Below are 16,238 nucleotides of genomic sequence, written 5' to 3'. Positions count from 1 at the left end.
AGATATTGTCCCTATATTTCTGAATTTATTTTCAGATACTTTACGAGGTACTCCAAAAATGTTTTCAAATGAAAATTCTGAATTAGTCTGGCCAGAAACCGGTCTTTCTACTACTCTTTGGATTGATGGCGACACGTTGGATTTCCTACTAGTCCATTTTCATTATTAATTGTGTTAATCCTTATTGTTGATCCCCGTGTTTAACGCACACTTCTGTCGCCTGGCTCTCTGGTGAACCAATACCAATCGACGGAAGTCTCGAAGTCTTTCCGCTGGTAATGCTTGGCGTGTACACCCACGGTTGACACGGAAAGACCACAGTAGCCTATTTTCCTGTTTAACGCAGACTTCTGTCGCCTTGCTCTCTGCTGACCGAGACCCAGTGTGGCCAATTTAGCGACATTTTCGCTAGAAATTACTTTTTTCAACGACAAAATCAATGTAACTACTTATCTAACGACTTTTGGAGTTTAAATCAGAACGGTTCGCGTTCGAGGCAATGATAAATGAGTACGTATGATGTCTATTTAGGATAGGTCGCAGTAAATGGCTATAAAGCCATTCATTATTCATTATTATATAAGAATAAGGTGAATAGCAGGGAGTTTATGTTATCAGGCGTCAAGATTGAAGTTCAATCAGCAATAAGTAAAAAGTAAACTGTACATGTAACGGTTACAAATTCAGAGACAGTGGTCTAGAATTGCGTAATCGGTAGGGGTGAAAGTCAGTATATCATATTAGTACCAATATACTACATACTCGTATTTCAAGTCATGCCGTGATATTGGCCTTTTTTTGGAAAATTTGGGTCCACTATGATAACCTTTCATATTTTTATACATGCCGAACATAATCCAAATCTTGTGGATGAATACTTTTCTCTCGAAATTTCAACGTAGAGTGCAAAATATCGTAATAGTAATAGTTTATAAAATATTGGGAAATCCACAAAAGAGGATACTTGGATTTCGTTCTACCAGCTGTTAGATAAACAATCGAACTGTCCTTTACTCCTTTATGGTACTTTTCTGTGAATTTTGCCGACGAGGGCAGTAAAAATAATGGTTATATTCATGACCCATCTCCCATCATGCAAACTCTATACAAGGGGCACGTTATATTCCTTGGAAGGATCTGAATCAGAGAAATAAACCAAGTGTTATTTTTATTACACTGAGTTCGCCACCGACCGAGGAACCCCCTGATTTCATGATGTTGTTTGCAGTGAATGCGTATCGTGAGGGTGTGATCGAGTATCGAGCAGTCTTTGTTGACCATTTCATAACTTCTAAAAATCTCACTCGTTTGCCAGTTCATTCAAAGTGATCACAAAGTGTTTAAATTTATTTATTGTTACTCAAACAATGGATTTACCTCTCGAAAAGAAACAATATCCTCAAAAGTATAGAGAAGCGTGGGAAGCGGACCCTAAATTCAAAGGATGGCTGAAACCGGTGATTGGAGATCCATATAAGGCAATATGTCAATTATGTGTGACTGAATTTTATGCTAAATTGAGCGATATAAAAAAACATGCAGAAACGAATAAACACAAACAAAAATTGAATCTGAAAATAACGCAAACCATCTTACCGGTGGAAATAATTCCGAAATCAACTGTAAGAATATCAAGCAGAGCAGAAGGTGCCCTATCCTGATTTAAAGCCGAACATTGCTGTATTTTAGCTGTTGACGATCTAAGTGCTTTATGTAAAACTGCGTTTTCCAGTGATGAGGGCGCTAAAAACATGCAATTGCCTTGTACAAAATGTACTAATATTAAAACGAAAGTGCTCCTTATTTCACAAAATCATTGGTAGAAGATATAGGTGAACAAAAATTTAGTGTGCTTATAGAAGAATCGACAGATGTATCGGTATCAAAAACGCTAGGAATGGTAATAAGATATTACAGTATTACGAACCAAAATATTACGTCACCGTTTCTAAAGCTCGCCTCATTAGAAGGTGCAGATAAAAAAATTTTGGTGGCTGTCCTTGTAAATTCTTTGAAAAATTTCAAAATCCCAATCGCTAACATGGTTGGAATCGGCACAGATAATGCCTCCGTGATGGTCGGTGTAAATAATGGTGTTTTTGAAATACTCAAGAGGGAATATGGAGGGAACATGGTTTGAAAAATTTGGTGTTAATTCGTTGCATATTTCATTCCTTACAACTTGCAGTTTAACATTCCTCAGTGAATAGTGTGCCCAGAAATATCGAGTTTCTTGTACGAGAAACTTATAATTGGTTTTAAATTTCTCCTAAAAGGCAAGATAAGAAGATTTACGAGACCATAATTTGCGGAAAATAGCCCCTCAAAATTTTGAAAGTATATGCAACCCGTTGGCTTTCAATCGAAACTGCTGTTCCGAAGGATTCTGGAGCAGTGAGAAGAACTGAAGCTTCATTTTTCAATCTATATATGGTTCAGGACAATTGCTATACAGCTGAACTTTTGTACAGAATGTACTGTGATGATTCACATCAACCCTATACGGTATTTGAGAAATTTAGCACTTAGCGGTAACTACGTTAAAAGAACGACGGAGTTTATGAAGAACTTCGAAACATTCCACCGCCAAAGAATAAACCACATCAAAAACCATCTGCAAGTTCGAATTGAGTTCGTAGCCGATTCCGACAGATTCGAAGAGGCGATGGCGGCATTGGAGCAAACTTCTCCGCATACCACCCGCCTAAACTCACGACCGTTAAGCCTCGGAAAAGGTGAAAACCGATTAGCCCCAAAACAAAGCTACCGTTTCGTAGTCCATATTTTATATTACCCTGTGACATGATGGCTGCGCTAACCGACCGTTAAATTACCGTTAGAAAGTTCACCAATCATTAAATATCTCCAAGGTCGAAAACCGTAGCTCTTATTTATGTACAAATTGAAACCGACCCTTGCGAATCCCACACCGTTAAACCTAAATAAGATAATGATAACTTTCAAAGTGTGTAGAGAAGTTTTGGGGTCATACAGATTTTGTGTGAAAATGAGCTTTATTGCGAAATTGATTAAAGCAGTGGAGAAGCGTCCAACTTTTTGGTTTGCTAGCAAAACGGAAGATGTCGCCGATGAAGATTTGGCGATGAGTATTATGATTGGGTGGTGGACGATATCGAAGAGAAAGGTAAGTTTTTTCAAATTGTCTGCAGCATATTTTTATTTTTTGGAATTAAAAAAATTCTTCGAGTTCAGTCACTAGTTAGAATAGGATCACAGCCTTCCAGATGAAAGTTACAATAGGCGTTTTCGGAAACTTACTCGGGTTCATTCGATCCCTAACCCTTGCGTTCGTTTACCTAATCCGAACATCCAACCCGTGTTCGGAAAGTACGGTGCTGCTAACTCGATCACTAACTCGGGTTGTTTTACCGTAACCCTACACAAAAGCAGGGTCATTCGAATCGCTAGAGTCACCGCATGCGCACTGCAGTTGTGTATGTAGAAACGCGGGAAGAAGCCATTTATTCTAAAAATTAAAATATATATTCTATAATAAATAATCATGGAAAGAGAAGAGAATTTAGCTCAGTGCGAAATTTGTGGTTTTATTAGACAAGAGTCGAATGTTCGACGACATATAATAGAAATTCACCAATCGCCAGGTAAAATAAACTTGATAATTTTTAATGATATATTAAATATATACATATGTATAATATATAATATAATTTTTACAATATGTATTGAGTACTTTTTGAGAGAAGATATATCATTTCAGTTCACGTTGTCAGTGACAATAACAATTATAGTTTGGAATGCATCGAAGGTATGTCTAATTTATATTATAATATACACCGGGAGTTGCGATGTATGTAGGTACATATTTAATTTCAAAATTATTAATTATGCACTTATTTCTATTCCATCATTCAGATTTTTCTCAGAATAATCATTTTACGATGAATGATTCAATGAGCCAGAATCCAATCGATGATGAGGTAGATGATATGGCATCGACTAGTCTGAATGACAAAACTGATGGTAACTATCATTCAATATTTATGTTGCATTAATCAAATTAATGTAATGAAAATAACTTCAGAATCTGACAAAATACACTGGAGCACACCTCAGGTACGTCTACTAATTCAGCTGTATGACGACAATAAATTGAAATTCCAAAATAAAAAAACTAGAAACAAAAAAGTGTGGAAAACCATTTCCGATGAAATAAACCAAATGCCTGGATATAAAGTCACACCTGAGCAGTGCGAGAATAAATTTAAAAATTTGAAGAAAACCTATAAAAAAATATCTGATAATAACAGTAAATCAAGAAGAGGCACATTATCCTGGCCATTCTATAAAGAAATGGATGCCATTTTTTGTAAGGATCCAGATGTGCATCCAATCTCGACCTGCAGCAACCTGGATGGACCTTCTACATCTACTGCCCATCCTGTAGATGTAGAAGAAAATATATCCAGAATTCCAACTCCACAACATATAGAGGTATTTCAGTTTTTCAACATTTTATAACAAAATATTTGAAAAATATGAATTATGTGGAAGTAATTGTGGATCAAATTAAATGACTTTTCTGTTTTTACCTACAGACCAATAGTCGTGAAGTGAAAAGGAAGAGGTCTTCTGCAGAGGAACCTGAATGGTTCGCAAAATTTAGAGAAGATTGCCAAAAACGGCACGAGGAAAAAATGGAAAAGCAGGACCACCTTCTCAAAATTTTAGAAAAATTGGTAGAAAAATAATTCTACTCATTTAAAATTTGCCATTGTTTTGTTTATGTATTTTATTTCTTATATTTATGTGATAAAATGTTATTTCATATTTGAAATGTTGAACATTTTTTTATTTTATAAGTTTTAAAAATTTTTAGAGTAAGATTTTCAGTTTTGTGATTTTTCTGTTTTATTAGTTTTTCAGTTTTGTGATACGTGATATTTGATTCATCAGTTTTACATATTTTTAGAGTTGCAGTTTTGTGATATTTCATATTTTTAAATTTTTTTTTTATAAATGAGTTTAAATTTTTTCCATTGACTACATAATTTAAGGCGCAGAGGGTTTCTAGGTTGTAAGTGATATGGAAACAAAATAGTGGCTTGAAAAAATTTATGTGGCTATTTGTCTACAGATTGTATCTCTCTTGTTATATGATGCAGAGTCTTCTGGAACAATCTCATCAATTATTTGTCCACTATCTAACTCATCAAGATTAATATCTATATCCTTATCTTTGTTTTGCATGCATATATTGTGTAAAACACAACACGCAATTATAATATTTGGAATTGTTTCAGTTTTATAAATATTAACAAATTTTGAAATTCGAACGACTCTTCATTATGAACACGAGTTGCTGAATGTAGATAATTAAAGTGCCTCTGTTGTCGCGTTAAATGCCCATTATCTCTATATGGTGTTATGAGATTGGTGGCATTAGGGTATGGTGAATCACCCAATAAATGGTAATCTCCAGTTATATTCGGCATTATTTGTGTGAATAATGGAGACATCCTATATACACGAGCATCATGCATACTTCCTGGACATCCTAGAACAAAATTTTTTTGATTGAATTGGATTATGTGTGACTATATACATACAATGATTTTGAAGAAGCGATTAAGAAAACGTAAATATATTCTAAAATTACCTGCAAAACAGTCTGTGAATATGTATGAGGCATCACAAACACCTTGTAAAACAATAGAATGGTATTGTTTCCTATTCAAGTACTTATTCGACATGTACGAAGGAGTTGTAATAGAAATATGGGTTCCATCTATTGCCCCTATCACACCATCAATTCCTCCTCTCTTTTTGAATTTTCTAGTTATATTTTCATATGATTCAGGCCATTTGATGTATATTGAAGATACTTCCAACAGCACATTTACAACTCTTTGGAAATATTCCCAGGCTGTACTCAATGAAACATTGAATCTATCTGCTACTGACCTGCGAAAATGTATGGACCAATACTGTTATATTAGCAATATCAAAATATTCTTATTGTAGCAATAAACATGATTCCTAACCAAATAAAACTATCAAGTTAATTCATGTGAATTAATACTATTTAATACCACTTTAGAGACAAATCTACTCGAATCCATAGATGGCTGATTTAATATCTCCTAATGAAAATAAAAAAAACTTATCTATAGACTTCTTGATTAGCTAGCATCCATATTGTTAGGAGTAGCTGTTTTTGGGGACAGGATGGTCTACCACCTAGTGAAGTTGCCCTATATACTTTTTCCCCAATTTTTTCCAGAATATCCTGAACTGTCCTCCTTTCTAATCGAAAATGACCTTGGAATTCTATAATAAATACAAATTTGAGATACTTTCGGGAAAATAATTATATATAATAATATATAGAAGAATAATGCAATCATTCTACCTGATGGAGAATAATGTAGAACAACTTCTTCATAATTTTGAATGCAGATCCTTCTGCGCTTAGCTACAGGCTTCTCAATCATCCTCGAAGATAACATAACACATGTTATTTCCTCCTCCACTTCATCATCATCATCAAAAAATGAATCGAAGGCTAATGACACTATAGCTGCAATTTTCCTTTTGCTCATAATTTTGATATTGATCACTACAGAACACTAATATAAATTGATCACTTGAAGAGCACGCCACAAATTATAAGATATCACAAACAATTCGAGCAAAGCTAGAGAATAAGCTGGAGGAATTAACTGGGAACAGAAATGATCTGCCTATGCAGACACACTGTGAAAATGTTTGGTTATGTTATTCTTATTCTTACACTTCCAAATTCTAACCTGATAAGTTCGTTAACTTAGAACCGGGTGCACGTGCGAGTGTACGAGTGTGTATGCTCGTATAGTGTGAGGGGTGAAGCACCAGCCGGCGCGTCTCCAGGTGGCGGATAGGAGGACGGCCTCTGACGATGATTTCATATGAGGAGGAGGCCAGCAGGGAAATAAAATCGGCTCGTTGTGCTTAAAACCTCAACTGGCAGCCTTTTAAATACCTTGCCGCGGACCAACTTCTCTTGTCCCGGCTGTAGTGTCGTGGCCAAGGGATTGCACCAGGAATACGATGCCAGATGGGATCTGGGGCTAACCTCGGAAACATCCTGTTACACCAACGCTTCTTGGCTGTCTGTGGTCATGTCTCGCGGGCCAATGGAGTGGGGGGGGGTCTTGGCTTAAACACCTGGACCAAGAGGAAACAACATCATCAAAAATTCTAAATCCAAGACGGGGAACCAGGTCGAAGGATGCGTGGCTAGATAGAAGACTAGTCCCAACTGGTTTCAACCTTGGAGCACCGGGGGGAACTCCATTGTATTAACCCCTTACCTTTGCAAGCGGGGCTCTGCAGAGGTGGACCGTTCTGACCCTAGCTTCTCGTGGGACCTATTATGGATGGAAAAAGGAAAAACAAAAAACCACTGGAAAAGATGTGGAGAAACCCTCCACCTCCTCATCCGGGCATCTTGAAAAGGGGAAGGTCAAAAGACCAAATAAAAATCGGCTGCCATTTGAGTTGCCCAAGTTGGGAGAACCGGGTGGCAGAGATGACCCACTGAGGAGAGGACTCAGTGGTGCAGGGGTGCGAAGGTACCTGCGACACCTCCATCAGGGCCTTGCACCTGAGGAGGCTAGGAAGCAAGCTCTTTCGCACCCAACCCCGAGGGTTACACCTACGGGCAAACAGAATAAAAGAGGTCCGGAGCTTATAGCACCTCCGACGCGGCCTCTACCAAAGAGGCAGAAGACAGCTGTAGCTAAGACCGGGCAAGTCACTGGCAATGCAGCAGCTGTCAAAGCTGAGAAAACCTCCAGGGTTGGAATCTTGCACAAGGACTACCCTAAGGCTACCCTGGAGACAGAGCAACTTTCCTCCCTGAAAGATATCCTGGTGGAGGAGATGTGCCAGAGCCAGGAAAGGGGGATCCACTTTACTGGCGTTCATTTCAGGAATGGAATGATGCTGGTCGATTGTGGATCCCAGGGATCTGCGGAATGGATCATAAAATCAGTTCCGCAGCTGAAATCTTGGAAGGGACCCGAGTTGGTGGTGCTAAGGGGAGACAACATCCCTAAGCCCACCAACATTACGGTACTCTTTCCAAGAAGCCAAGAAATGGAGCCTGAGAAGATCCTCAGACTCGTGGAAATTCAGAACTCCAACCTCAATATTGGGGCATGGAGAATTCTGAACTCCAGGAAGGAGGGCAAGGGAACGGTCCTCACGATTGGGATTGATCCCCAAACAGAAGAAACCCTGTAGGCAGGGGGATGTTGCCTAAACTTCCGGTTTGGGCGCATCCCAGTCTCAGGGTTAAAGAGTAAGGATGTCCCTGTGGAGGGTTCGGTGGATGTGGAGATGCCCTCCACATCCCGGGAACCCGAGGTGCAGGGAGAAGGGGCAGACTCAAGTCTGGGGCAAGCTGTTGGCTCTGCCGGGGCGCCTATGGCGGCGGAGATTCCCTCTGCCGCCCTGGCGGCTGGGCGTAGCTGTCAGCTGTCCGTGAGTGCCTTCTCGGATTCCGAAAGGGAAGAACACCGTAAGGAATCGGAGGAGGAACAGGAGAAGATGGAGGAGGGGACGTAAAGGGGCGGGGTAACCAACGTCCCTCACCTCAAAACAACCATTGCATCTTCTCGAAAGTAGTGCAAGTGAACCTGCATCACGCGAAGGGTTCTTCAGCAGTGGTTGCAAGGTTATTTGCGAGGTTGCAATTAGGCATTGCTCTGATCCAGGAACTCTGGATCAACAAAGAAGGCCAAATCTCAGGATTGGCATGCAAAGACTCAAAACGGATTTATGACAAGAGGCAGGTATCTCCACGTGCCTGTGTGTTCATAAGAAGCAACATTAAGTATATTTGTGTTTCAGAATACATACATGTCTCGGGACCTGATTCCAATCATGGTACACCTCAACGTTGGGGGCATTGACCGGGACATTGTCATAGCATTTGCATACTTCGCTGGAGATGGGCAAATTACACCGCCAGAGGTAATAAGTACAGCGGCTAGTACGATACTGCAACAGCAGGAAGTTGCCAATTATAATTGGATGTGATGCCAACGCACATAACACCATTTGGGGAAGCACGAACAACAACGCTAGAGGTGAGTGCTTGCTTGAATATCTCTAGCTAACAATCTCGAGACATTAAATGTGGGGACTACACCAGCTTTTGTCACGAGAGCGAGAGAAGAGGTCCTGGACGTGACAATTGTTAATGTCGCTGTCAGGAGAAATGTCACTTCCTGGAGAGTGATGAACGAACCTTCACTCTCTGATCATAGAATTATCGAGTTCAAGGTGGAGGGAGATATAACCTCGCCCCCCTTGATTCGGAATCCCAGAAAAACAGATTGGTTTCTTTACAGAAGCAATCTGAAGAATAATTTAGAACAAATCAAAATAGGGCGGGAAAAACACCGCCATTACGATTTTGAGCAACATGTAGTGAGGCATTGATGGAGGCATTTCACTCTAGCTGCCCATTGACCAAGGCTCGATCAAGTAAAGAAGCTCCTTGGTGGAATGACAACCTGTCAAACCTTCGAAAGGAAGTCCGTCGGCTCTTCAACAGAGCCAAACGAGACAGTAACTGGCAAGGGTATACTGAGAAACTCACTCAGTACAACAAGGAGATCAGGAAGGCCAAAAGACTTAATTTGCAAGCCTTTTGTGAAAATATCACTTCCACTCCCACAGCAGCCAGACTTCAGAAGGTCATGGCAAAAGGGGGAACTAACCCCATTATGTCGCTTAAGAAGCCATATGGTTCTTACACTGAAGGAGAAAAGGAACGAGCCAGTCTTCTTCTCAAAACACACTTCCCAGGTAGTGAACCAATAGATAATACCGAAACAGCAACGAAGTACAACAAGAACTCCCGCAAGGAGGACTGGGACATTGCTAAGAAAATATTCACAAGGCAACGACTTGAATGGGCCATAAGCACCTTTCAGCCGTATAAATCCCCAGGAGTAGATGGGGTGTTTCCGATACTCCTGCAGAAAGGTGTGGAGGAGATCCTCCCTCATCTACTAAATATCACAAGGAGCAGCTTGGCATTGGGTCAAATACCTAGAAGATGGAGAAGGGCAAGAATTACCTTCATTTCAAAAGTAGGGAAAAAAAACGATGGAGAAAGTAGTGGATAACTACATAAGAACGGAGTATCTGGAGAAAATACCACTTCACAATTGTCAGCATGCTTACAGGGCGGGACGTTCAACGGAAACCGCCCTGTATCAGTTGACTGAAGTCATCCAGAGAACTCTGAACAACAAAGAAATCGCCATGTGTGCCTTCCTGGATGTATCTGGGGCCTTTGACAACACAACACACGTGTCTGTCAGAGATGCACTTAAGAGGCGAGGAGTGAATGATACCATTTTAAAGTGGATGTATGAGGTGTTAACGACGAGAATAGCTGAGACATCGATGGGCGATGAAACCGTCTTTGTCAAAGCTACTCGTGGAACACCTCAGGGAGGGGTAATATCTCCCCTCTTATGGAGTCTAGTAGTAGATGAACTTCTACACAGGCTACCGGAGCTCGGCTTCGAATGTGTAGGCTATGCTGATGACATAGTCCTGATAATTAGAGGAAAATTCGAAGGCATTCTCTGCGACCTAATGCAGAAGGGCCTTAGAATTATTGAGCAATGGTGCTTGTCTGTGGGGCTGAACGTTAACCCAACCAAGACCACAGTAGTTTGTCGGACACTGACGAGTGTAGATTCTGTGGGGAGGAGGAGGAAACTCCTATTCACCTGGTTACGGAATGCTTTGCCATTGCAAGCCAAAGGAAAGAGTGCTTTGGACGAGAAACTTGTAGGAGTGGGGAATTATCCTCGTTGAATCCCAGATATTGGATTTCATCAGAACTCTGGATCTGGAAGGCGAGCTGTAAAGGGCGCGATGAAAACAGCTCTGTTATGGGGCACACTACCTATACTATACTATACTAGAACCGGGTCAGTGATCCGAGAAGATCCGTCACGTGACCTCAATGGATCGAGTTAGTAACCCTGAGTAAGTTTCCGAAAACGCCTAATGATCCTTCAATGAGAATACAATTACCAGAATATGTCCAATTGTTAGATTTTAGAAACACTTGTACATATTTTCATAGCTTCGTTTTGAATCGAGGTTTCAATAAAAATTTCTTGTACCTTCGACAGACGGTATTGAAATAGAACTGTTATTCTCAATATAGGTAGATATTATTTCAATCTTTCTGAAATACATCATTTTCATTTGAATTAAAATAAGTCTTATGTGGAAAAATATAAAGCCTTGAATTTAATAAAACTGTTTTATTATATCCAAGGTTTTATATTTTAATAAATCATTAAGATGCATCTAAGGATTTTCGAGATTCTATCTGAAATAACAAACGCCTTTTTTATATCTTATGACACAGGTTATGTATGTAGGTACTGATAAACATTTTGAGGTCAATCTTCTGTTCTAACTATTCTTCATAAAAATGCTCGAACAGGTCAATTTTCATTTTAAATCACGCAGTGATTAAATAGTTTCGTGACTAACCTAATATTTTGCAGCACTCTACTGCCAAGAGAAATGGGAAATGCTGCGCAGCCAGTGCATGGGTTACTTGGAATTCATATTAATCCCATGGCCCTGGAATTTCTTGGGGTCCCCTCAAATCAAAGAGCACGCCTCAGGAAGGCCATGGAAGATGAGAATCCCACATATTCTATTTCGGATACCGGTTGTATAAGGCTGACGAATGAAGTGAGGAAGAAAAATGGTGATTTTTTGTGGAGAAGAACGCAGACATCGCCTTGAAGTAGAAATACCGCCGAGTATGAAAGATGATGGTAGGACTTCCTACGAAACGGAAGAACGCCGGATGACTGATCTGGACTCAGAAATCGAGACCGGGTGTCACTGGAAGCACTTACGCGGAAAGAGCGTTAACGTGCGGCAAGCCGCTACAGATCCCAAGTATCATATTTCAATACAATAGCGTTGTCCACTGCAGGCGACTTCGAGCGGGTTTATTCAAGCGACTACGAGCTGTACGCGCGATCCGCCTGAAATGGGATCTGCAGCGAGTGTAGCGCGTGCACGCCTGTGAGCTCATCCATTTCAGTCGGTTTTCCGAACGATCTTGTTGGTTATCGTAAGGGCTCTGACTCACAGCGGTTTCTGTCGTTTCTTCAAACCACACACTACTGTTTTGAAAAGCGACAAAGTCTCTACCGAAGTGTGATCTGAGTAGGAAGTAAGTTGGTTGAAAACAGTTTTTTTGTAATTGTGATTATTGTATATGAAACATTGAATCGTTCAAATTGCCACGTTATATTTACTATGGAAAAAGAGAAGAAGCAAAAGAGGAGAATGTGGGTACATGCAATCGTAGAGAAGAGAAAATCGAAAGGACAATCACAAATTCGTTTTTTGAATTGAGGAAGGATGATGAAAAATTTTTCAATTATATGAGAATGTCAATTAGTTCGTTCGATGAATTGCCCAACACTATAAAAAATAACAGAACTAAAACAAATACCCGTATGAGAACATGCATTTCCCCAGAAGAAAAATTAGTTATCACTCTCAGGTATGTAGTTTTTGTGCTATATCTCTCTTTTTCACGAAATATTTTTGTGGAGAACACAGATTCTACATATGGCGAAAATTGATACTCTAATTGGAAAAGGTGAAGCGAATACTTTCTATCTTGATTTATGAATATTCATTTCAATTTCAAAGTTACAATGAGGTCAATACAAAGTTTAAAAAAATAAAGGAAATTTACAAATCTCTTTTTGCTTGAGAAATGTAAATGTATACAAAATTTCAAGGAGATTTGGAATGTAAACAAACATTTGAGGACATGGAAAAAAATTATTTCAGATGCGAGGTAATAAACTAAAAAATGCTGAATTGAGAATCATCATCTCCAGAGAAATGGCTGAGATAAGATTGAACTGTGTCCGCTGCCGCATTACTCGCTTCCGGATTCCAACTTTGTTCTTGCTGTTCTGCCAGAGATCGCTTGTGATTAATTCGTTGTAGATCCGCAGAATGAATAGGTTGTTGTTGATTTTGATTGTTCATTTGGTTTTGATGAGTATATGGAGTGTACCCTTGCTGCTGCTGAAACTGTTGTGAATTGTAACTTGGGTGTTGTTGGATTTGTGGAATGTAACATGGTTGTTGTTGAATATGATACGGAATGTAACCTGGCTGTTGATGAGTTTGTTGTGCAGCGCAAGATTCGTATTTACTCATAACTTGCAGAATTTCTATTCTGCATTTAGTATTTGATAATTTTGGGAGAGAAGCAAGAGTAGGTACCAAAGATAGCAAAAACTGTCTGTTGTCGTCATTATCATGGCAATCAGAACTCATCCTTTTCTCATAGGTTTTCAGAGAGCATAGTAGTTTTTCTTCTATGAGATTAGATCTTTTTTTTCCTATCAATCGTTTCGTACAGGTGGGTGTTGCAGTTGACGGAGTGGTGCGCTCTTCGACTACTGTACTACCCCCTGATTCAATGTTCAATTCTTTTAAAGTATCAGTGGTTTCTTTTGGTGTAACTGTGTCTTTAAGAAACCTCAATTGCTTCGAGTATACATAAGGTGCTTTTTTTTGGCACCATCTCCAGAGTTTCCTCGTTGATTCAAAAGATCTCTGCAGTATCTGTCTCGTATATTCTTCCATTTTTTATGCAGCGACTCCCCTGTAGGAATCAATTATGAATTCATCTGATTATTGATATGTGAAAAAAGTACATTTTTTTGTATTTTTGTTTTAGATATCTTGCTATCGGATGTTCCTTAACAGATCTACACTATAATTTCCGAGTGGGAAGATCTACTGCCAGCACTATTATTAAAGATGTCTGTAAAGCTATTTGGATCTGTTTACTTGAAAAAACAATACCAAAACTATGTTCTGAGAAGTAGCAAGAAATCGCACAAGGATTTGAAAGAAATGTAAAATTCCCTAAGTGCATCGGTGCCATTGATGGCAAGCACATAAGGCTTAAGCAACCACCGAATAGTGGTTCCATGTATTACAACTACAAAAACTATTTTTCGACCGTTTTGTTTGCCATGTGTGATTCAAATTATTGCTTTACCTATATAGATGTTGGATCTTACGGGAAATCTAGCGATTCAGGAGTATTCAAACATTCCACGATTCTTGATAAATTATGTGAAAACTCTTTAGGAATTCTTCCACCACGCTGCCTTTCGAATTCAACCGGTACATTCTCTTACGTAATAGTAGGTGACGAAAAATTTCCATTGATGGAAAATTTACGTCGACCAAAGGGTCGACGTAAATTTTCCAGAGTTGCTTTCCTCCAAAGGGAGGAAAGCAACTTTCAGATTTCAGTCTAAAGCCAGGAGTTATATTGAATGCACATTTGGAATATTGGCCAACAAGTGGCGAATTTTTCACAGAGCAATAGATGTTGACATTGATTTCGCCGACGCAATAATTAAATCGTGCTGTGTTTTGCATAATTTTGTGAGAACAAGGGATTGAACTCACGACCAAGTCAGTGAAGATGAAAGGTTATTTTGCCAGAGGGCAACTTGGTACGTCTGGAACCAGATTCAAACCATAGAGGAAATGTCAGAGCTGTTCCTTCTAGGGATAAATACTGCCGCTATTTCGCGCATAATGAATAATAAATCAATGTTATGTATATAAAATGTGACTATTATTTGTTCAATGAAGAATCAAACACTTACCGAGGTGTTTCTTTTCTTGAATTGATGTATTTTCATTAGAAAATACAGTTAAGAACGTGGAAATGTGGTGTGCTGACAACAACTTGCTCCTGAATGTTGGAAAGACAGAACTGGTCCACTTTCATACTGTCCAGTCGAGCTCCGATATTTCTGTAACAAGGCTCCTGAATAAAGACGAAATTACAACCACAACGAAATTTTTGGGCATATGGCTCACTTCAGAATTAAGATGAAACGAACATATAACTGGCCTGAACAAACGATTAGCTACGGCGGTTTACTCACTGAAGGTACTAAATGATAGGGTTTGGAAATAGACAGAGCTGCAGGAGAGCCTTTCGACACAATGGCCTGTTAACAGTCTGGGGATTATACAGGGTCTTTCACGAGGAACCTCACCCATATTTAAACGGGAAACTACTGAACGTATTTTCTTGAAATTCAGCACTTATAAGTATTCCACGATGCTGATGAAATCTAAAATATTTTCAAGGCATGAGCACCTCCGGTTTTTCCGGAAATGACGTCATCTTCCGTTTTTCAAATTAGAACACCATTTTTTTATTGAAGAAATAGATTCCTTAGAAAATTTCAAGTTATTTTGATGTAACATTTCTCAGTTTTGGTTGGAAAATTCTCTCTGAGCGGGAAAATTCGAAAAAAAAAATCGAAAATAGAGCTCCGCTGAAACAAGAATAACTTCGAGGTTTTTGGATGGAAAATTTTCATTTTTGGGATTTTTCAAGATGTAAGATGTATGTATCCATTTTAAAAATCGAAATCGCGATTCATGATACAGGGGGTGAAAAAATCTGCAGGCCAGAATAATCTCCAGTTCAGTAACGTTATTAGTTCTCAGATCTAAAAATTCATCAATCAGATTTACCATTCAAACTTTATGCCCTGGGTATGAAGCCCCCTGTTCGAAAATTGATCCTTTGTATTTTCACTTTTCTGTTCTTCGTTCACTACCACATTATTTTTGGCAGCGAAGGGAATACAACACAAGAAATTCTTTGAGCTCTTTTTCTGGCAGAACTTTATCGAGCTTTATTGCGTGTATATACACGCTTTTTCAACAACTTGGCATATGCCAAGTTGTTGAAAAAGCCTAATTGCAATATATGCGAGCTTCATCATTCTCAAAAACTGCTTTGGTCTTTGGAGGTACAAATGAGAGCTTTGGATATTTGTCTATGCCATAAACTTCTCTCAGATGGAAGTAAGGAATTCGCATTGTGTCTCTCTATATACTTTGATGAAGTATGAATTCTGCAAGCGGACAAGATGTGCATAAGAGTTTTCGTCGATCACGGCTAGCCCTGCAAGATGTTGAGGTGACCACTTGCATTATATTCTTCTTATACTATCTAGTATTCTAGTATCTAATATCACTCTATCTTGATGAACAAATCCTCCCGTTTCCGACATCAGCTCAGCCGACTCCAGAAAAGCAGAAGAGGATTTTTCCAGCAATTCATGGTCCTTCAATCTCTT

At 39.2% G+C, this 16,238-nt stretch overlaps 2 protein-coding genes across 2 annotated transcripts; both read right to left on the bottom strand.

Annotated features, from left to right (window-relative positions):
• Positions 1-5,080: 5,080 nt before the first annotated feature.
• LOC123321567 (putative nuclease HARBI1) lies at positions 5,081-7,376 on the bottom strand. Its single transcript, XM_044909236.1, has 4 exons — positions 6,392-7,376; positions 6,147-6,309; positions 5,639-5,943; positions 5,081-5,536 (listed from the first exon to the last, which is right to left on the bottom strand). Exons 1-4 carry the CDS (start codon positions 6,579-6,581, stop codon positions 5,259-5,261), a joined length of 936 nt encoding a protein of 311 aa, XP_044765171.1. The 5' UTR covers positions 6,582-7,376; the 3' UTR covers positions 5,081-5,258.
• A 5,235-nt stretch (positions 7,377-12,611) lies between these two features.
• On the bottom strand, positions 12,612-15,172 carry LOC123321568. Its single transcript, XM_044909237.1, has 2 exons — positions 14,742-15,172; positions 12,612-13,717 (listed from the first exon to the last, which is right to left on the bottom strand). Exon 2 carries the CDS (start codon positions 13,696-13,698, stop codon positions 12,904-12,906), a length of 795 nt encoding a protein of 264 aa, XP_044765172.1. The 5' UTR covers positions 13,699-13,717; positions 14,742-15,172; the 3' UTR covers positions 12,612-12,903.
• Between the last annotated feature and the right edge of the window lie 1,066 nt (positions 15,173-16,238).

This window comes from Coccinella septempunctata, chromosome X, assembly GCF_907165205.1.
Source record: "Coccinella septempunctata chromosome X, icCocSept1.1, whole genome shotgun sequence".
Classification (NCBI taxonomy): Eukaryota; Metazoa; Arthropoda; class Insecta; order Coleoptera; family Coccinellidae; genus Coccinella; species Coccinella septempunctata.
The sequence above is the reverse complement of the archived record's forward strand: the minus strand, read 5'-3'. Positions and strand labels throughout refer to the sequence as shown.

What these genes read in the sequence shown, in the direction of transcription:
- LOC123321567 (XM_044909236.1), bottom strand. Translation starts at nt 6,581, where the DNA reads ATGAGCAAAAGGAAAATTGCAGCTATAGTGTCATTAGCCTTCGATTCA. An exon ending in TCTACATTATTCTCCATCAG is followed by an intron (nt 6,310 to 6,391) that starts GTAGAATGATTG and finishes TATTTATTATAG; the next exon opens with AATTCCAAGGTCATTTTCGA. An exon ending in GCTAATCAAGAAGTCTATAG is followed by an intron (nt 5,944 to 6,146) that starts ATAAGTTTTTTT and finishes ACATTTTCGCAG; the next exon opens with GTCAGTAGCAGATAGATTCA.
- LOC123321568 (XM_044909237.1), bottom strand. Translation starts at nt 13,698, where the DNA reads ATGGAAGAATATACGAGACAGATACTGCAGAGATCTTTTGAATCAACG.